The sequence below is a fragment of the Mus musculus genome, chromosome 11 (assembly GCF_000001635.26).
Source record: "Mus musculus strain C57BL/6J chromosome 11, GRCm38.p6 C57BL/6J".
NCBI lineage: Eukaryota > Metazoa > Chordata > Mammalia > Rodentia > Muridae > Mus > Mus musculus.
Window position 1 is genome coordinate 68526722 of NC_000077.6, and position 21775 is coordinate 68548496.

The 21775-nt window shown below is 47.4% G+C and overlaps 1 protein-coding gene across 10 annotated transcripts in view; it reads left to right on the plus strand.

Annotated features, from left to right (window-relative positions):
- Positions 1-21775, plus strand: part of Pik3r6 (phosphoinositide-3-kinase regulatory subunit 5) — a 49680-nt gene that overhangs the window by 23703 nt on the left and 4202 nt on the right. The window contains exons 5-18 of one of the 10 annotated variants that reach the window (XR_001779856.2): positions 356-424; positions 1730-1862; positions 2035-2104; positions 3171-3354; positions 4701-4863; positions 5773-5859; positions 6745-7159; positions 7472-7562; positions 9383-9505; positions 13132-13288; positions 16877-16964; positions 17256-17326; positions 17999-18089; positions 19076-19194. Coding sequence is in view for 6 of the 10 variants with exons in the window: in NM_001081566.2 (NP_001075035.1) it covers positions 356-424; positions 1730-1862; positions 2035-2104; positions 3171-3354; positions 4701-4863; positions 5773-5859; positions 6745-7159; positions 7472-7562; positions 9383-9505; positions 13178-13288; positions 16877-16964; positions 17256-17326; positions 17999-18089; positions 19076-19194 (1815 nt within the window). In the remaining 4 variants the exon portion in view is untranslated. Of the gene's footprint in view, positions 1-355; positions 425-1729; positions 1863-2034; positions 2105-3170; positions 3355-4700; positions 4864-5772; positions 5910-6744; positions 7160-7471; positions 7563-9382; positions 9506-12145; positions 12323-13128; positions 13289-16876; positions 16965-17255; positions 17327-17998; positions 18090-18845; positions 19195-21775 lie in introns of those variants that run through there. The other 9 variants (XR_003949212.1, NR_126154.1, NR_126153.1 and 6 more) reach the window with 9 other exon arrangements.

Below are 21775 nucleotides of genomic sequence, written 5' to 3' on the forward strand. Positions count from 1 at the left end.
CTTTGTGCCACCTGAACTTATCCATGCCCTGCATGTTACTGCTTGGGAAACACTGCTCCAAGTTGTCAATTAGCTTTGGCTCCTGTGTGGCGTCTGTGTAGCTTCCCTATCCTAACTGCTTGCACAAGGATTCCTCCGTCTGTCTCGTCCCTCACAGAGGGCTCACACATCTTTGTTTCTCCCTACCCTACTCCCTTCCTCCCCTCTCCACAGCAGGCCACTCCCCTTAACATAATATATTGCTGCCTTCCATCTCATCTCCCACCACCCCCAGCCTAACCCCAATCCATAGCTAGGATGTGGTGCTCCCTGGAGCACCCAGCCCAGCGCCATGCTAGGATCTCCTGTTTTCCAGGCAGAAAGCGAGGACGGACGCCGTGTCATCATTCCCTTGCTGCTCACTCTAATGTCCGTGCTCACTAAGGTGAGAGGGGTTGGGGGTCAAAGTGACTTACAAGAGGCTGGGGACTGTCAGGAGGAAAAGTCACAATTCTCAAAGGGAATGAGAGGCCATTCATTCTGTAATTAAATATGAGTGACTGGAGTTGGAGAGATGGCTCAGTGGGTAAGAGGACCCAGTTCAATTCCCAGCACCCACATAAGAAAACTTCAAGTCACAAGGTCTCATCCTGTCTTCTTAGTTGGCATCTAATCTCTGCTAGGGTGAGCCTGGTCTTGCCTGCTTTCCTTTCTACCCAGAGGTATAATTGGACAGGCAATGGGGGAGTTGAGACAATGTGGAGAACGGATAGAGAGCCTTGGACAGTGGGTGAGCCCTTGGGTTGCTTATTTGTGCATCGTCATTGTGAGTAACAAGTTATTCATTCTGTAACAACACGTACAAGAGACTGGAGCAAGCAAAACTTGTCAGAACTCGGTTCTGCATAACAGGACTCCAGCTTAGAGAAAAAGCCAAGATGGCCGGCATGGCATTTTGGTGCATGAGAAAGGCTTGTAAAGTCCCCAGACTTGAGAAATCTCTCCTCTCTTTTCCCCATAGGATTAGAATCTTCACACTCCTCTAGCATAGTCCCTTTCCCAGCTCTCCATCCTATTGGTCCAGGACACAAAGCCTTATCTAGTGACCACCCAGGAGCTTGGAACTGCCTTCTTTTCCAATTCTCTGAGTTCTGAGACAAGCTAGGAGAGGAAGGTGCCTCGTGCCTTCTGCTTGCCTGTGACTCTTTGGTGAGCTCTAAATGCAGACAGTACTAAAAATGGGCCAGAGAGGTCGATTTCTTACAATTGGTGATCTCCACATAGAGGTGGGACATAAGAAAAACAATGTTTTACACTCTTGGTTAAAGGAGTTGGTAGTGGGCTGTGGGGAGTCACTGTAGCATCTGGGATGAGGGTGAGGCTGGGCTCTGGCAGAGGAATGGAGCACAGTGAGGAAGAAGGCAGAGGGGAGGAAAGGAGAGACTTGGGAAGTGAGTCCACGTTTCCAAGCCTGGAGATGCTCAGAAATGCTCGACCTAGCTCCACCATCGAGGCTGGGAGAGAACTGATCTGCGGAGAATGCAGGAATGGATTTCTGTCTTTCTGAGGTGGAGAGTGGGGTTTTAGGGAGGTCTCTCAGATGCTGGGAAGAGAGCCTGCAAACAGAGGATGTGGAGAGAACAGAGCCAGTCTGCCCATCAGTCCCAACCCTCCTTCTTCCGCAACTACTCTAATCCACCCCACCCTAGACCCTTCAAGACCTAGAGCATCAACCCCTCCCTCCCACCAGGCCACAGGCATCCCAGAAGATCTGTACCATAGAGCTTATACCTTCTGCACCAGGCTACTGACCCTGCCGGCCCCCTACTCTACAGTCGCCTTGGACTGCGCCATAAGACTGAAAACAGAGACGGCTGTCCCAGGTGAGAGCTACTGGGCATCCCGGCTACCCGTGCTACAATGCAATACTACTCAATATCAGGCTGTTTTACCCGGGATGCCAAAGATGCTCAGTCCTCTCAGCTCCTTCCAGGAAGGGCGGAGAATTAGAGTGAAGGACCCAGAGGCCGGCTCACTAAAGTGGTTTGTTTGCAGGTACGCTGTACCAGAGGACTGTCATCGCTGAGCAGAATCTGATAAGTGAACTATACCCTTACCAGGAGAGGTAAGAGGCCTGGGAGTGGTTGCTGCCCTCTGCTCCCTCAAGGTGTTGGGTGCTGGGCAACTCTTCACTGACAGGAAGACAAAAGTTGAGGCTAGATAAAGAACATCACTTAACAGAGCTTCCATGCTGGCCCAGCAATGACATGCACTTCAGCTCTAAGGGTGGTAGTTATATTGTTTTCTTAGCCTTGCTTCTTTGGCTCGGTCCAGATTGACCCTGTCCCTGTTCAGAAGGAACATATGGCCTAGGGAAACACTGCTGTTCCATTCTTGTGTCTCTCCCCCCTCCCCATCTTTGTGCCACAAAGCAGCCACATCCAACCAACCCAGGCAGCAAGCAATAGCTTCAGAATGCCCACACTGCAGGGACTGAACCCTGGGGGCTTTCGTCAATGAGTTCTCAGCCCTGAGATTAGGGGGGAGAGTATCCCTGGTCCATGTTTGGAAGAAGAAGAAGAGTAAGCATGGGGATGTGGACGGTGCCTCTCTCTGCTGCAGGCAAGTTTGTAGACTTAGCACTGAGTGGCACTATGTAGGCTAGAGACTTGGGAGCTATGTTGAGGAAGGATGCTAAGGAAAAGAGCACCCGGGGAGCAAGTGCTGGAGGAGAGAGCAGGCCCAGCACCCTGAGGTAGGAAAGAGAGGGTAAGCCAGTTTTCTGGTGTGATCAAGGTGATGAGCAAAGATGGAGTCTGTGTGGGTCTGGGGCTCCAGTACCAGAAGGGAGTGCAGTTAAGGTCTCCCTAGAGGGTAGGGATGCTGAGGACCAGGAAGCAGGAGTTCACTAGATGCAGGACATAGCCTGCTTCCCCACATGGAATCAGTAGACTGGTTGAGGGGGACTATAGCTGCCCCTCTGCAAGAGCTGTGCATCCTGTTTGCTGTGGTCCCTGCTTCTCCAACTTCTGTCTGCCTATAGGCTTTTGAACTTGACGCTTATCCTTTTGGGGGAATTAACCACTAGAAAATGCTTTTGTTATTAAAGGCGTTTAGATAACCTGGGGTGAGGGAGCTACAAAGGTTTGGGACCATCCATCTAGCACCTCCATTCCATTCCTGTCCCCCAGGGTGTTTCTGTTCGTGGACCCTGAGCTGGTTTCTGCCTCCGTGTGCAGTGCCCTGCTGCTGGAGATCCAGGCGGCCCAAGAGCAGCAGACACCGGAGGCCTGCATGCGCCACGTGGTCTCCCACGCCTTGCAGGCAGCTCTGGGAGAAGCCTGCCACACAGGTGCTCTGAACAGGAAGCTGCAGGTAATGACCACCACAGCCTGGGCATCCAGAGCACTCACTTCATGTGCACTTTCTGCTTCTGGTCCGAGTCACCCTTTCCGTGACAAATCATCAGTTCATACATGTTTATTAAAGGGAATATGAAAATACAGATAAGCTGCTGAAAGACAAAAATAAAAAAAAATCACTTATACGTCTCTACTTAGAAATAACAGAAATGAGCATTTAGTCTATTTTCTTAATAATGATGATATCGATGACTAATAGACAGTTTATTGTCTGTTATTCCAGACACTGTGCTAAATTGATCACATTTTGAAGTTCTCCTCCAGCACAACTACCATCTGCCCTTATAGATGGGAAATTAAGGCACAGAGATGTCGACCATCCACTCATGCTCACACAGATGCAAAGAGACTGAGCTAGAGTTTGAATCCCAGGTCAAGCTTATGCCCTCTGGCTCGTACCCTGACTCTTCTGAACATATGGCGCTATCAAACTCCGAAAATGCTTGATACAATGTGTATTTTCCCATGGTGGTCTATGCAAACATATTCCTTGGGAAAAGTACTTCTAAGGGCTGCACAGTATGAGTGTGCTCGTGCACTTAGCTGATGCCCGGCTCCTGCTGCAGGGCATGTGGGCAGTTCTGACACTTACTTGTTTGCTAGCTTTTCTCTCTGATTCAGCCTCAGTCCAAGAAATCCTTCTGGCTGAGAGTCACACCAGGGGCTGAACTTCTTAGGGGTGGGGGAATGGGAGGACCAGTGCCCTTAGGAGTGACATTCTCTTGGAAACAGGGAAGGCTAGGCAAGGCTAGATTGGACACATGCAGAAGATGGAGAGGCTTGTCTGGGTGGGAAGGGTTAGAATTGCTGCAGTGGGAGGAACCAGGCACCCAGAGTCAGGGTTCAGTTGTCCCCTGCTTGCCCTGGTTTAGGAAGTGGGGAAGATGTCAGTCAGGTTCTTTTCTCAGCCCATTATTCAGACCAGTCTCCTGCTTTGCCCATCAAGATACATAGTAGCACTGCTCTTCTGTTTTTGTTTTCCCTCTGGAGTTCTCCAGTCTGAATCCCACCCACATCTTGAATCCTTTATTTTGGTGGATTCCTCCTAGCTTTCTCCCCAGCATAGTGCATGAAAGCCAGAAAGAAACTCCACTGCCCACTGGCAGGCAACAGGGGACAGCAGTCATAGCTTGGCAGAAACCTAGGCTCTGGACCAGGAATCCTAACAGTTCCTGCCCAGCTCCTCAGAGCCAAAGGGTGGTGCCATGCTGGACTGTTGGTGGCCCTGCCCAATTTAGCATAGGAGTGCAGTAGGTGGGTTGGTGGGTAGACCTCAGGCTCTGGTGTCCCTCCTCACAGGCCAGCTCCCGACGCGTCCTGGAATACTATTTCCACGCCGTTGTGGCTGCCATAGAGCAGGTGGCTAGCGAGGACAGCCCCAGCCGGCTGGGACACCTGGAGAAGATGGAGGAGATTTACTGCTCGCTGCTAGGGCCTGCGACCACAAGAAGGCACTGTGTCGGTAAGCGGGGACCTGCTGGGGACTTGCCTAGAGAGACTGCCATCCGCAGGGGAGGGCGCCAAAGAGCTAGGCTAGACAGAATGAGGTTTCCAGAGGAGCCTGAGGACTGAGAGGAGAGCTAAGGGATTTGGCGGACCAGGGAGTAAGCAAGAGGTTAATACAGTCATGATAGCCCACAGCTGCAAAGCTCCGGCTTTATCCCATTAATGCGCTAAACATTTAGCACATATTCAAATCTATGCCGTGTGTCAAATCAAATAATTCGTAAAGTTAGGAAGTAGAAATGATTATTGCCCCCATTTTACAGAGGAGATTTAGAGACTGATTTAGAAAGAGATTAAAAATCTTGCAGACTGGCCCTCAGCTGGTGAGTGGCAGAGCCAGTATTTGAATCTTGTTCTGGGCATGGTAATCGACAGATGTGATTCCCAGGACACCTTCACAGAGGGTGGAAAGAAGCCCGTGCTGGCATTATTTGTCTCTTGGGTCGATTTGTACTCTGAGACCTCCTTTCTGTTGGAATGTTGATAGAGACGTGCCACGCCCCAACAGGAGCAAGTGTCACGAGACGAGTGGGCGTCAACAATCCAGAATGTGTGTGTCCTGCCAGCAGTGGGATGATTCTAATGTGTGTCTTGTTTGCACAGTCACTCAAAGCAGCCATGGAATATGTCAGCCTGAGCGTGTCAGAACGTAGGGTCACTGACTGCACCCATAGATACAGGGTGCAGGGGAAATGAACTAGAAACCACAGCAGAGATCAGTGCACCAAGCACACTAAAGCTTGAATGTGGCAGCCCAGGCTGGACAAAGTGAGCAGGATAGCCCTGTTTAGACTCCACCCTCTCAGTCTCCCTGGTCTTTTGCCTACAAGCCTCCTCAGTCCCCACAGTCTGCTCCTTTCTTCAGGTGACCTTCTGCAAGACCGCCTGCCAAGCATCCCCCTGCCCAGCCCCTACATCACCTTCCACCTCTGGACCGACCAGGAGCAGCTCTGTACGTGCTGGAGCCTCTGAGCTCCTATAGAAATGCCTGAGGACCGTGGTGTATGTCTGCGTGTGTTCACGTGTCTGTGCTCCTGTCTGTGTTCAGGTTTTGTCCTATGTGTTGGTCCACGTGTCTGGACAAAGTCGCAAATCTTCTCCGGAGCAGACAGCTCCCTCTACTGTTGTGTCCTACCCCAGTTCCCTCAGCTCTTCTAGCGAGTGAGGACAAGGACTCCAACTGTGGTAGAAAGGATTAAGCTGGAGTACTGGGTTCAAGTCACTTCCTTTTGCATGGCGGGTCACGGTAGATGCCTGTCTCTCTGAGCCTAAAAGTAAACTGGAAACCCTGCAAGTCGTCCCTGGAGCTGGTGGCCTGCTATCTGTGTCCCAGAGCAAGCTACAGGAAGTGGGGTGTTGGAAGGGACCCAAGGTCAGCTAAATGTGGGAGGTGCTGGGTTAAGCACCATCTTCTCTAGTACTGGAGTTCTCAGGGATTTTAATATGTTTACTGATTGGCTGGGTGTGGTGGTGCACACCTTTAATCTCTATATTCAGGAGGCTGTGACAGGCAGATCTCCGGGAGTTCAAGGCCATCCTGAGCTACGTGGAGAATTCCAGGATTGCCAGGATCCTACATAGTGATCCTATCTCAAAAAAAAAAAAAAAAAAGACAAATAAATAAAAACAAAACAAAAGAAAGAAAAACAAAAGAAGAAATAGATTTACTGAGTAGCCTCAATGGGAGGAAACAGTAATGACTAAAGGACTGTGGTGGCCTTTGTGGAGCATCCCATGGGGGTTCTGTTCATATGGACAGTATTTGAGAAACAGGAGTCCTGTCCTCTCAACTTCAGGTGTCTTTGCCATCCTCATGCTCCCTGTTCTCCTGTCCCAGGGAAGGAACTGGTACTCTTCCTCCGCCCACGCTCGCAGCTGCGCCTCAGTGCTGATCTGGATGCCTTGGATCTACAAGGATTTAGGCTAGACCGGGACTTGGCCCGGGTGTCCACCGACAGTGGAATTGAGCGGGACCTCCCTTTGGGGAGCGATGAGCTTCCGGACCCCAGCAGCTCTGAGATGGAGCGGGCCGCCCTTCAACGCAAGGGGGGCATCAAGAAGCGTGTGTGGCCCCCTGACTTCTTCATGCCTGGCAGCTGGGATGGGCCCCCGGGGTTGCATCGGAGGACTGGCAGGCCTAGTGGGGACGGGGAGCTGCTACCTGGAGTCTCTCGGGTGCATACCGCCCGCGTGCTCGTTCTGGGGGATGACAGGATGCTAGGGCGCTTGGCCCAGGCTTACTACAGACTCAGGTAGGACCCTAAGGAGGGACTGTGGTATGGGTGCTTCTGGGATGGGCTGATGAAGTATTAGATGATGGGTATTAGAGGGACAAGAGAAAAGGCACGGGAGGGTAATGAAGGACATTGTAGAGTATCCCCAGTGCCCAGCCATCAGCTTGACAGGAAATGTCTACTGTTTCCATTTTGTAAACTGGTAAACGGGCTCAGAAAGATAGTATAAATTGCCCAAAGTCAGCACATGAAAAATGGCAACGCCAAGACTATTTGATGCCAACATCCAGCCCTCAGCTCTTACCCACCTACCGTGCTGTCTGTTGCTAGGAAACGGGAGACCAAGAAGTTCTGCCTCACTCCTAGACTCAGCCTACAGCTCTACTATATCCCTGTGCTGGCGCCTCAGGTGACTGGACAGGTGAGGGTTGGGGCCAAAGGGACCAAGGAAAAGGAGTGGAGGGGTCAAGTGCAGAGGTCTCATCAGAGAAGAGAGGGAGAGGTGGGGACCCACTGGCAGCCTGGCTCCCAGACTCAGGGACCAGAACCATTGCCTTAGACTGCAGAGTTGAGAGAAATTGGGGTGGGGTGGGGTGTCTTCCAGATCAGAAGCCAAGACTCAGGCTTTGTCACAGTAGCCTCTCCTCTGCTCAGCTGCCTCTACAAAACTGTCAGTGCTGATCAGTAACCGGAAGACCTTGACCACACCAGAGAGGAGATTAAGGATGAGCCAGAGCACTCAGGAGGCAGAGGCAGGCGGATTTCTGAGTTCGAGGCCAGCCTGGTCTACAGAATGAGTTCCAGCACAGCCAAGGCTACACAGAGAAACCCTGTCTCGAAAAAACAAACAAACAAACAAGGATGAGCCAGGAAGGAGCAGGGTTAGTGAGTTTATTAAAAAAATAGAGATGAGAAAGCGCATGCTTCAGGAGAGACAGAGACAGAGAGAGAGAAAAAGAGAGACAGAGACAGAGAGACAGAGAGAGACAGAGACACACAGACAGAGACACACGGACACAGAGAGAGAAGAGGAAGGGAGAAAGAGACAGGGTGAGGAGAGACTAAAGGAAAAGATGCCACTCACCCAAGGCTTTGCAAGAGCCTACTTTAACGATGCCTATAGTCAAGGTTTTACTATCTTGCTCAAAGGATGTAGTTTACAACCAACTTAAAACATGGAACAAAATATCATGTAATGTTAAAAAAAAAAAAGAGTGGTTTTACTTATCCTAAAGAATGTCCTCTGGTATATTCTAAAGAATGTCTCTGAGAGAGAATACCCCTTTCAGAGTTGAGAGAGGCAGTCAGCACAGGTCACCACGGGCAACACGCAGTTAAACTCAAGGCCACACATTCTGGCCCTAAGGAAGCATGGTCCATTTGTTGTTTTAATATTTTGGGAGAGTTGTTTGTTTTTGTTATATTGATACAGGGTTTCTCTATGTATCTCTAGCTGTTCTGAAACTTACTGTGCAGACCAGGCTGGCCTCGAACTCAGAGATCCTCTGCCTCTGCCTTCCAAGTGCTGGGATTAAAGGTGTGCGCCATGTCACTGCCTGACATGTTTTAACATCTTTGCTTGAGATTTTTTTTTTTTTTTTTGAGAAAAGGAGATATTGTCTCTTTAGGTCTTCATAGTGGAGTTGACAGGGATGCTGAAATTCTTTGATGAGAGACTTTGCCTCCGCGGTCCTTTCCCTCTACAGGAGAGAAAGTATGAGGCAGATGACCAGAGTTCATTAGTGTTGATTAGTGTTGGTGGAGCGTGTGTGTGTGTGTGTGTGTGAGTGTGTGTGTGTGTGTTTGAGTGTGTGTGTGTGTTTGAGTGTGTGTGTGAGTGTCTGTGAGTGTGTGTGTGTGAGTGTGTGTTTGAGTGTGTGTGAGTGTGTGTGTGAGTGTCTGTGAGTGTGTGTGTGTGTGTGTGTGTGAGAGTGTGTGTTTGAGTGTGTGTGTGTTTGAGTGTGTGTGTGTGAGTGTGTGTGTGTGTGCTTCTCTCTGCCGTTTAGAGGTCAACAGTGTCTTTTAGTGTCAGACAAGTGGCCCTCAGCAAAAGCCCTTCCACTTCACTTGAGTTTAGGACACAGAACACCAATACAACACCAACACAGTATAGAAGCTGAGCCCAAGTGGTTAAATGACTTGACCACAGTCACCGAACACTGGGCGTTGGTATCTGGGGCACCCAGACTGGGAGGGAGGGAAGGACTGACAGGTGTGTCCCCTTATTCTCTGAATCCCTAGGATCCAGAAGCATCCAGGAAGCCTGAGCTGGGAGAGCTGGCTTCCTTCCTGGGTCGAGTCGACCCATGGTATGAAAGCACTGTCAACACCCTGTGTCCTGCCATCCTCAAGCTGGCCGAGATGGTAGGAGCAGCATTGAGGGAAGGGGAGGGAGGAGGGAGGGGAGGAGGGAGAGGAAAAGGGGGAGGGAAGGACAGATGGTGGGAGAAATGTGAGTGGCATGAATGAAGACATGTTTAAAAGTTCAGGTGGAGAGGGTGGTAGAGTCAGAAGAGACCCCAACTAGACACTGTTAGTGACCCTTGACCTTAGAATCAGCCCCACGGGGTTTGTTCATTTTTAGTTTTCAGAGCGTAGGAACTGATGTCCCCAGGAGCCATTGTCTCCATTTCACAGGCCAGGGAGCTAAAGCAGAAAAAGATTAGGTAATTTGCCCAAGCAGCAAAATAAATTGTGATGCACTGTCCCCCATCCTTGGAACCAGGCGTCCTGCCTGCAGACTGCATCTGCTATTGCTTAGTCATGTCTGTCCTGCCTGCAGACTGCATCTGCCATTGCTTAGTCATGACTGACAGGGCAGGACAGATGGGGAGGCAGGCATGGCTGTCTTGAGAAAGTCTTTAGCTATTTACACTTAGACTGGCTTGCTCCCAGAAACGCTGCAACGGTGTTTAGTTTTTACAGTTTGACATTTGTCCATCAGGTTTTTTTTACGTAGAGTTTAATGTTTCCTGTTAGATATAGAACTTTTATTCTTCATGGCTTCTGCCTTTGAAAGCTTCTTTTAAAAAAAATCTCTTTTTTTGCCTTTACATGGCTTCTGGGCATTGAACTTGAGTCTTCAGGCTTGTACAAAATTCTTTGCTCTGAAACATCTCTCCAGCCCCAAGAGTTTTGCCTGTTAAGGCCTGAGATCACAATGCTCAAACACAGTCTGGATTTTGACATTTAAATAACTATTCCCTCACATAAATAATTTTAGTTCTTCATCTTAGGTATGTGTGTGCAATCTTGCTTTTTTCCAAAGGTTTAGCCAGTTATCCCAAAGCTGTTGGTTGAGTAAGCCATCCTGCCTCATCCATTTGATATTCTGCCTGTATCCCTAACTGAAGTCTTATGTCTGTGTGATGCTATTTAGGTGAGCCTGTGTTTTCATATATCTAGGCAGTTCTGTACAAATCAATATGATTCTATCTTTATGCCAGGAAGGTTAGGTCTACAACTTTATTTTCCTCTTAATAGAAAATTTCAGGATATACTAGCTTATCTTTGCTGATAAACTTTAGGATTTGCATGTTATTTTTAAATTTTATTTATTTATATTAAACACATATTTTATTTTATTCATTTTGTGTGCATGGGCATGCATACACATGTGCAGATGCCTGAGGAGGTCAGAAGAGGGCATTAAGTCCCCTGAAGTCAAAGTTATAGCTGGTTGTGAGCTTCTCAAAATGCTGGGAACCTAACTCAGGTCCTCCGAAAGAAAGAGCAAGTGCATACAACCACTGAGCCACCTCACCAGACCCAATTTTTAAAAAAAAAATCTGTTGAGATTTTGATTATAAAGAGAGAATCAGCCTCTTTCATATATTAACCCTCTCTGGGTACATAATGTAATTTCTTAAGTGCTTTGTAGCTTATGCCGATGGAGACTTCAGTCTTTCCTATATGGCTTCTACCCATTTCTTGCTAATGTCATTCTTACCATCCACGAGCATACTTCTTGTCGTGGTCAGTACGTGCTTCTCTCATTCTAACTAGAAAGAAGGAATTGTCCATGCAACAGGAAGCTACCAATTTATACATATTATTTATCAAATTACTCACTTGTTTCTTAAAAGGTTAAGGTTTGAAAACAGAGCACCAGGCGTACCCAGTTGATTTTTGACTGGCAGCTGGCAGCTGAGCTAAGGTCTCCATTACATTTCTTACCTGCCTGGTTGGGACATCATCTTAGATGTTTTGTGCACACAAAGATGTCTGGCTGTGTGTGTGTGTGCATGTTATCTGAATAGCACATGGAGATGTTTGTGTACATACACAAAAGACTGTTTAAAAGGGTATTAAAATACATTTCCTCTTGAAAGTCAAAGTTTATGGGAGAGAATCCATTGGCTCTATTTTTGCTGGTAGCTTTTCTTCCAACCAGGACACAACAAAGATTTTCCTTCATTTCTCTTCTCTCTCTTATAATTAATCACTTGTGTGGCCTTTCCAAAAGCAGCTTCCATGTGAAGGGCCTGGAGACTCTGTGAGCAATGATGTGTTGTCAGAATGCTGTATTATCAGCATCATTTGGGAGGTGATTGAGACAGGGTTTCTCTGTGTATCCCTGGCTGGCCTGGAACTCACTCTGTAGACTAGGCTGGCCTCGAACTCACAGAGATTCACCTGTCTCTGCCTTCTGAGGAATGGGATTAAAGGTGTACACCACCTTGCCTGGCTGAGCATGATTATTTTAGAAGCATGTATTTGTTTTATGTATATGAGTACACTGTAGCTGTCTTCAGACACACCAGAAGAGGGTGTTAGATCTCACTACTGATGGTTGTGAGCCACCATGTAGTTGCTGGGAATTGAACTCAGGACCCCTGCAAGAGCAGTCAGTGCTCTTAACCACTGAGCCATCTCTCCAGCCTGAGCATGATCTTTTTAAAGGGAATACTTCAATGAAACAGACGTGAAGGTCAGAAGGAGTTTTGAATTAGATGTACAATGTTTAAGACAAATCTGAGTCTTTTGCCAATTCTGGTGTTACAGCTTGAGCATCCCTGACCTGGAAATCCAAAACTTGAAATTCTCCAATACCCACAACATTTCAAGTACTACCATGATGCCACAAGTGGAAAATTCCACACCTGTCTGCATGTGACAGGTCTAAGTCAAGACACAGGCACACTGAAATGTGTGACTTTATCTTCAGGCTAAGAGGAAAAGGTACCTGTGAGTCAAAATGAACTACACTTGAGCCCCATGGTCAAGATAACTCATCATCTACACATAAATGTCCCATTATCCAAAGGGGGGGGGGGGAACGACTCGGAGTTAAAAACACCCCTGTGGTCCTGAGCATTTCTGGCAAGGGGTAGTCAGTCTACATTCCAGTCGACATAGACATTCCACTTTCTGTGAAGATCATACACTTTACTCACAGGGCTAAGGAAGCCACAGAAGACAAGGGGCTGAGCCCATTCCCAACAATGTGTAAATATTACTTGTTTGTTTATTTTGAGACAAGAGTCTCACTGTGTAACTGAACTCAAATTCTTTTGCCCCAGCCACCCAAGGAGCAGGATTATGGGCACATACCATCACACTTAGTTTGTTAGTGAGTTTATTGATAGTTTCAGAGGTGGCCAGAGCTGAGAGGAACATATCTGGTCAGGTCGTTCAACCTCTTAAATCTCCCTTGAAGATTACTCAGGCCTCAAAAAGTTTGAATAACATTTGCCCCAGGCTCCCGGATAGTGAATATGCAAAGGGAGCCTAGATAAAGGCTTTTGTCACAGTTACACTTCAAGCAGCTAGCTCGGTGTCTTGTGGCTCAGTAAGTCTGTAGGAATGAAGTTAACCAGGTTCCCTGAGAAGATGGAGTCTTGTTAGAAGTAGTTCGTGTTTTGGTCAGAAGTAAAAACCAGATGGCCAGGAAGGCTTGGAGCACGTTGAAGGATTGGCCAGACTTGATCATCACAGGGAGTGTGGGAGGTTTTGGAGTTTCTCACTGAAAATAGTGCCTCCCCTAGCAGCCTGGAGGTGGGTGGCTGCTGAAGACACTGCCCCTGTTCCTCACAGCCTCCCTACTTGGACACATCTAGGACCGTGGACCCCTTCATCCTGGATGTCATCACTTACTATGTCCGCATGGGCACTCAGCCCATCTATTTCCAGCTCTACAAGGTTAAGGTAGGTTCCCCACTGAAGCTCCCGGGGTACCGGGCGAGCCTGCAGGACCTGTTAAACCCTCTGGCTCTGGCAAAATACTGGTCATTGCAAGTCCATTCCTGGTTGCTCTTGACAGCTTCGTGTGTGTAGTGTTTGGGCAAACCAGTTCATTCTTAACTTCAAAGACCTCAGATCCAAGCAGGTTGGGAGTCAGCGGTAGGCTGTTCTGAACTGGCTTCCATCCTCTGGTTACAAATTCCCAAGGCACTGCCATTTTCTCTCCTTGACCTCTTGGAGAACTTCAGGCCTCATGAATAGACTCACCTCCGTCCTTCCCTCTCACATCAGCCCTTTTCCTTCCTTGCCAGGCAGTTCTTCATTTGAGCCATCCTGCTGCCTTGTTCTCGAACCTTTGTTTCCCCGGCTCTCTTCTCAACAAACCCCAAGCCCAGAGTGGTAGTGCCGAATACCCTACCAAGGCCCACCTAGAACAAAGACCCAAATCGATTTGGCGATTTGACAATTTGGCGATTTGGCATGGCACGCCTCCTCTTCCCGGTGTGCACGTTCATCCTGGCCCATGGAGATCCCAGGCCAGTTTCCTCTTCCTCTGAGACAGTGGCTGCTTATCACTTTCCTGAAGCCTTTCCCTTCCGCAAGTGACTTTCCTACCATTAGGTCACCTGAATGTCCTGTCTATACCCAGAATGCATCATGTCCATTCTAATCCTCACGGGGTTTCTCCTGATGCACACGGTCCTCCATGTTCAGTACGAATTCCTCCATCTTAGCCCTTGATGCCCCTTCTCCTGGACCTTCTCCCTTAGCCGTTCAGTTTTACCTGACTCAGTCATTTACACTGGCTCACCTACTCTCAGAACCATGATGCTGTGAACCCATGAACTTCGATCTGTTTTCCCATTTAGGGCATTGATAACATTGAACTTCAAAGGTCAGACTTTCTCCACGTCTCAGTTTTCTCTCCTACTGTGTTTCAATATTTGATGGCGTTAAACAGTGGGGAGGGAATTTAGTTTCCAGATTGTTCCTTTAGTTCCTGTCTCTTATCAGTAGGTAGGACTGGTTTGTGGAAGCTTTGGTTTCTTCCTTCTCTGCCCTGAGGTTGATAAGCTTTCCAGTGTAGCTTCCTTAGTGGTCCTTACTGCAGGACACAGGAAGTAGCTGGCACACACGTACAAACTGGCTTTATTCTGCCCAGGGCCTTAAAGCTGAAGCACGCAGATGGACTGAGTCCTGGGGTCCAGCAGACAGTAAGGATGCAGGGTAGCACTCTGCAGGAGCACCTCCAGGGAGGGAAAGGACCTCACTGCTCTCTACCTAACTTGGATTCCGTCACTCCTTTAGAGTTGCAGAATCTGACTGCAGATACCTGCTCTGCTCTGTACCATATCCTAAGGTTCTGTTTTCTCCCAGAACATTCAAAATGTTTCAGGTTCATAACTCAGTGTGTGGACCAGACAATGTCACAGAAAAAAAATCATTAGTAATTGATGTAAGAAATAAGGCATTTGGATTATCTCGAGTTTTACAATCATGCCAGACATAGAAGGGCACACCTGTAATCCCAACACTTGGTAAGTTGAGGCAGGAGGATCACCATTTCCAGGACAACTTGAGTTGTACAGTGAGACCCTGCCTCAAAAAACAAAAAAAAGATTCATCGAGGAGATAGATTTGATCAGATAGTAGATAAATATCTGATCAATATAACAATATAAATAATAACTGATATTACATAATATAAGTTTAACCTTATAGTATTAAAACAGTATTAAGGTTTTAATACACAGCTGCCAACAGTCACATCAATCACATCCCGTTCTATGTGAGCGTGAACATGAGGGGCTGGAGAGATGGCACAGTGGTTAACAGCACTTGTTCTTTCAGAGAACCTGGGTTTGGTTGCCAGCACCCACATGGTGGCTCACAGCTGTGCATAGCTCCAGCTCCAGGGTGTGCATACATTTGAGCAAAGCAATCGAATATATATATACATATACATATATAAAATAAATCTTTTTCTTCTTTTTTTTTTTTTTTTTTTTTTTTTGGTTTTTCAAGACAGGGTTTCTCTGTATAGCCCTGGCTGTCCTGGAACTCACTCTGTAGACCAGGCTGGCCTCAAACTCAGAGATCCACCTGCCTCTGCCTCCCGAGTGCTGGGATTAAAGGCGTGCGCCACCACGCCCGGCTTATTTCTTATTTTTTAATTTTATTTATTTATTTTGTTTTTTTGAGACAGGATCTCTTTATGTCAACCTAGCTGTCCTAGAATTTGCAATGTAGACAACAACTGGCCTTGAACTCACAGAGATCTTCCTTCTTTTGCCTCCCAAGTATTTTTCTTTATTCTGGCTAGCTCTCAAATAAATAAGACAGAGACTATTAGATTTATTTAATAGGCTTTATGGTATAATATCTAAACAGTTATTAATCTGTTCTAATCCTCTGAGCTAATCTGGCTACCTCACAGCCCAAATCCCCTAGATACATACATTTTAGAATCCATCTGTCCCTCTCTGCTGTAGGTGTGTCTCCTGGACACACGCCTCGCGGTGAATTCCCTCTCTCTCTCTCTCTCTCTCTTCCTCCCTCCCCTCCCTGGAAGAGGAAGGCCAGCTCTGTCCCCATGTCTGCTCAGTCATTGGCTGATCAGCTTTTATTGACAAATCAGAAAATAAATGGGGAGCAAACCTTACACAACATTGAGGCAGGCAGAGGATTCTTAACAATAAGCGCTACAATGCAGAGAAATCAGCATTTGAATAATACAAGGATACTCTTTACATAGTGCACAATAACATTATGCCAACATAAATACTTTTTCTTATTTCTTATTTTTTTATTTTTATTTTATTTATTTTGGTTTTTTGAGACAGGGCCACTTCATGTAGTCCTGGCTGTCCTGGAACTTGCTATGTAGACCAGGCTGGCCTTGAACTCACAGAGATCTGCCTTCCTCTGCTTCCTGACGCTGGTGTCAAAGGTGTGTGCACAGATTAAAATAAGTCTTTAAAATAGAACAAAATGATAAGTACAAATTATATATATATTTGTGGCTGTGACATGCCATTTTATGATATGTACATGTGAAACTCTATTAATTGGACTGGCTAATGTGCACATTACTTCACCCTTACATTTCATGCCACAAATACTTACAACCTACTTACAGCTCTTATTAAAAATACAATGTGTTGTTACAAACCGTGGTCACTGTACTGTGCAGTTGCTCCCTTGACCTTGCTCCTCCTATAGAGCTGGAATTTTGTATCTTTTACTAGTATCTGGCAGATAGGTTTGATCAGAATGAATGCCTCCTGATTCTTCCTCTCCATTCTTTTGTTTTGGGAAGGACTCAGATGTAAGCCACAGGAACTTTTCAAATCAGCTTAGGACCGGAGGCATTATTAGCTTACCTTGCTGGAAAGGTCCGGACTGGTGTGGCTGTCACTGTGCAGCTCAGAACCTAGCATGGGCAGGTGGGTGGGTGGAGCCCCTCAGGCTGTAGGGACAGAAGCTCTCTCTAAACTCCCTCCTTTCCCCTTTCTTTCTGTCCCTCCCTCCCTTCTCCCTTCTTCTCTCTAGATCTTCACCAGCTTGAGTCACGACCCTACAGAGGACATTTTCCTCACAGAGCTGAAGGTGAAGATCCAAGACTCCAAGTCCCCCAAAGGTGAGCTTCTGCTCCCCGTTTCCCAGAGCTCACCCTGGTTCAGCTGCCCCTTACCCTCACTCTCTGGTCTCTCACCAGATGTCAGCCCCATGGTCACCTTACTGTGTCATGGGACCCTGCTGAATGCCAGGGCCACACTTACCTCTGTCTCAGGGCACTCCCAGACTGAAAGGCCATCTTCTCAGATGTTGCCTCTCCATCCAGGAACAGCTGCCCTGTCTATCCAGCAGCTATGCCTGGGAGACATGGGGAAGGGGCTCTCACTTTCTACCCCCTCTTGTCTTCCCTCAGAGGGCTCTTCACCTCGAAGGAGAGGGGCAGCTGAGGGCACAGGAGCTGAGCTGTCCATGTGCTACCAGAAGGTCAGTGTCACTGGCATAACCAACAAAAACTTAGGAGGCACAGTGAATGAAAACCAGCCTTTGGGGTGGGGGTGGGGGTTGTAGACAGAGCCAAAGGGATCCCCCAGCCTTTCTTGAAGATACCACCAGACTCTTTCAGCCTCCAGAGCAATCTGCAACGATGGTGTAGGGACGAGGTTGACCTTACATGTAGACAAGGAGGCAGTGTGCTCTAAGAAATTAGAGGTTGGGTGAGCACACTGGTGCATGTCTTTAAGCCTAGCATTTGGAAAGCAGAGGCAGGTGGATCTCTGTGAGCCTGAGGCCAGCTAAGACTATATAGTGAGACCTCAGCTTAGAAAAGAAAAGAAAAGAAAAGAAAAGAAAAAAGAAAGAAAGAAAGAAGAAAGAAAGAAAGAAAGAAAGAAAGAAAGAAAGAAAGAAAGAAAGAAAGAAGGAAAGCAAGCTAGTTTCTTGCTCAGAACCTTCTTCCTTGTGAACTACCTATCTAGGCGTCTGATTGGCTCCTTGGGGATTAAGAATGGCTAAGCCTCTGCCCATATGCCCCTTATTGGTATCAGTACCCAAGGAGAACCTCAGGGTAGGGTGGAAGCCTGGGAGAAGCGAGACATGAAGATGCAGGGGAAAGGAAAGCCCTCGGGACTCCCTCTTCTGCTCAATTCCCATCCCCAGGCCCTGCTCAGCCACAGACCACGAGAGGTCACTGTTTCTCTGCGGGCCACCGGGCTGGTCCTGAAGGCCATTCCAGCTGGTGACACTGAAGGTGAGGAGCTGGGAATGCAGAGTGAGGAAATGGGAGGGATGAGGAGAAAATCAGGGAGGAGGAAAAAGGGTAAGAAATAGGGAAGCCAAGGTTGAGAGGCGGCAGCTGGGCGGGGCCTCGGCAGGGGTCAGAGGGTGGTTGGCTGAAACCAGGCAGCCTTGAGTAAAGCAGGACCCCAGCCCCCAGGTGGTCCACTGGCTGACAAGCTAGCTATCCCAGCCTTGAGGCTGGCTCCCAAAGCTGGAAGGTAGAAGGACCTGGGAGCAGAAGCGCCCCCTCTCTGAATTAGGCCTGCAGAGCTGGCAGCCTTCCCCTGGGAAATGTTGGATTTACATATTATTCCAAAATAAAAATAAATGAACGAATGAAATGGAGTGACTGGGGGACAGCGGAGAGGAGCATCGAGTGAACATGCTTGGTTCAGAGCCTGTTCTGAGTCTCCTGCGGAGGTGACCTTGAAGTTATTTTCTTTGCTTCTGTTTCCCCTCAGGAAGGAGTTAGGAATACTGATAATATCTGTCTCAGAGAGTTCACATGCTCAGGGGAAAAAAATGTCCCGCACCTAACAGAGTGCTGCTAAATTAAGCCCCTGAAAAATGTGTTTGGCTCTGGTAGTCTGTGTCACCACGTTTTGTCCTTCCAGGGACCCAGGAGCTCTTTGTGAAAGCTAATATTGATGGCGTGCTATGTCTATATAAGCTGATTTTTCCCCCTGTGTCATTCATTGCTCACATTATTTGTGGCCTTCCTCCTTAGACCAGGCTGGTCTCGAACTTGGCATCCCCTTGCTTCCAGCATCGGTGTTCTTACAGAGACAACTGGCATAAAAGGGAAGAAACTCAAGAAATAATACTTTCATAAAAGGTCACTTCCAGGCGAGCTGAGGGTAAACTGGCGGCAGAATGGGAAGACAGACATACAGGGTCTTCTTAGGACCCAGAATCTCCAGCTTCCCACTCACATAACCCCCCCCCCATTTCTCTCAGTTTCAGGGTTCTTCCACTGTACCTCACCAAATGCTGCTTCTGCCACAGACTGTTCCTGTCTGCACGTCAGTGTGACAGAGGTGGTCAAGTCCTCCAATCTGGCAGGAAGGTCATTTACGGTGAGTTTGTATGGACTAGAGGGGGGCGGGGACAGGCAGCTGGTAAGGGAGCCCAAGGGGAAAGTACTCAGAGAGGGGAAGCTGATGGTGGCCCTTCACACCTGCCGTGGGACTTTCCAATCAATGTGGGCAACGCAAAGACTCTGTGGTATAAGGCAGACACGGAGCCCCTGTCTTCCTTCCATCTGCAGCCCATTTGAGAATTAACACCCCTAACAACCACATTCACCCACACATGTCATCCCCACCACTGCTCTTCAACCAGACTCCTACATAGCAGCTCTCATATCCTCATTGCCTCTCTGACCACCTTGCCCCTTGGCTTTGCCTTGGCTGACATTTAGTGATCAAGGTATGAGACTCACCCATTTTCTTGCTCTCTGATGGCTTCTCTCAACTTCACTTAACACTTAACCTGACCTCAGAGCCCCGTGATCCCACCTGGACCACGTTCTCACTGACACAGACTCCTGTGCACCACCCACCAGACAGGCCAGATGCTGATAGCTTCTGGAATAAGTCCTGTACCCACACTGACCAGGTCCCAGCAAACTCCTGCTCACCCAGAACATTGATGTCACTCAGCACCTTTCTTGTTGGTTCTAGGAGTCTCTCTTTACTTTCTCTGCCCTTCCTTCCCTCCCTGCGCTCCCCCCCCCCCACCTCCTTCCTCTACAAATAGATTCCGGTCTTCTTTCCATCCTAGAAACAGACAGGAAACTCGACCTTGGCCACGATTTCTCTCTGGCTGCCAGATGCAGTTCATTTCTCCTATGTCACTCAAGCTTTTAGAAAGATACTTCTAGGGGACTGGAGGGATGGCTCAGTGGTTAAGAGCACTGACTGCTCTTCCAGAGGTCCTGAGTTCAATTCCCAGTAACCACATGGTGGCTCACAACCATCTGTAATGGGGTCTGATGCCCTCTTCTGGTGTGTCTGAAGACAGTGACAGTGTACTCGTATACATAAATAATTCTGTTTTTAAAAAAATATATTTCTATAAGTTTGAGGCCCTTATTCAGGACTCCTTTGCCTGTAAGCTATGGCTTTGAGCTTACCCCTTTGCAGCAAAGTCACCTCCATGTTACAAAGTCACTGTCCCTATTCAGTCTTTCCATTTCTTCTTTGCATGGCAATGTTGTAATCTATATGTGCAAAATAAGTTTACTCATCATCTCAGTGCATGGTTAGGATAACTGGTAACATTTTTGAGTATCAAATAAATACTTTGGTTTTTCATTATATGTTCTTGAATAATTGATAAATACAGTGAATAATTGTCTATAGCAATGTTTTTGCTCAAAATATTTGAAAGTAGGCTGGAAACAGGACTTTTAACCAGAACTCTGGAAGTAGGCTTTTAACCAGAACTCTGGAAGCAGAGACAGAGAGATGTCTGTGAGTTCAAGGCCAACCTGGTCTACATAGTGAAATCCAGGGCAACCAAAAGAGACCCATATAATATCTACATATTACACATTAAATTATATACGAAGGCTTTGTGCATTTGTCCTGATGGGACTTTGTTTATGTCATTAAATATTATTTCATATTGGTTGTGTATACCCATAATGATTATTGAAATGTTTTTTGTATGATTCAGTGATCTTTTACGATTATAAGCATGCTGTGGCAAACATACTTAGGGTTAAACAGATGCTAAAACTCATGATTATGCTTTTAAAAGCCTTCCCTAGTGAGCTGACACCCACACATCAGGACATTTCACCACACTGGTCTCCACACCCCACCCCCATTGCCATGTGTGGACGCCAATTTTGGAAGGCAGCCAATACACTAGCTGACTTGTTTCAACTCTGTGACACTGATCATCAAAATTTTGATTGTTTCAATCTGGATTTCTGTCACTCCCAATTAGTGACAGTGATTTTTTTTCTCACATTTACTGGTAACTGTTTCTTTTCATTTATTTCCTGTGTGTGTTCTCACCTATACTGAAACCCATGGTGTCCTGGTTTTATATGAGAATACCATCCTTTTGTTCGTCTCATGTTTTTAAAATATTTTCCCCAAATTTATTCTTTAAATTTTTTATAACCTTTATATTTCAATTTCCTGCCTGAGAGTTTGAAAGTGTTTCAGAAATCCCACCTTTGGCCTTTGCTGAGTTATCGTTGTCCCCATAGCCTTTTGCCTACACTTGTGACAGGATGCAGGGGCCATGTACCTGGGAGACCTTCCCTTCCCTCAAGATCTTCCCTACCCCCTACTTCCTAGTGAGCTGGGTACCCCACCTTTGTGCTCTCCCTTTAGCCCTGGGGACACAGCCATGGGGACACTGCAGCTCTGTAAATGGCATGGGGCGGGGCCCTCATCTTGATGTTTCCAGCACTCAATGTATCGGGCACACAGCATGCTGCTAGTCACCTAGAGCTTTGAGCATCTCAATCCTGAACTGGTAGCCTACCTTCTCTGAGGCCAACTATTCATGGTATTAGAGCTTTCATTGCTCAGAGACACACTGTTTTGGATTCAGTTCTACCTTAGCCTTGGACAGTATGGTGTTCAAGCTTGAAGCTGTAAGATAGGCCTTGTCACTTTAACTGCAGCTTCTCTTTGA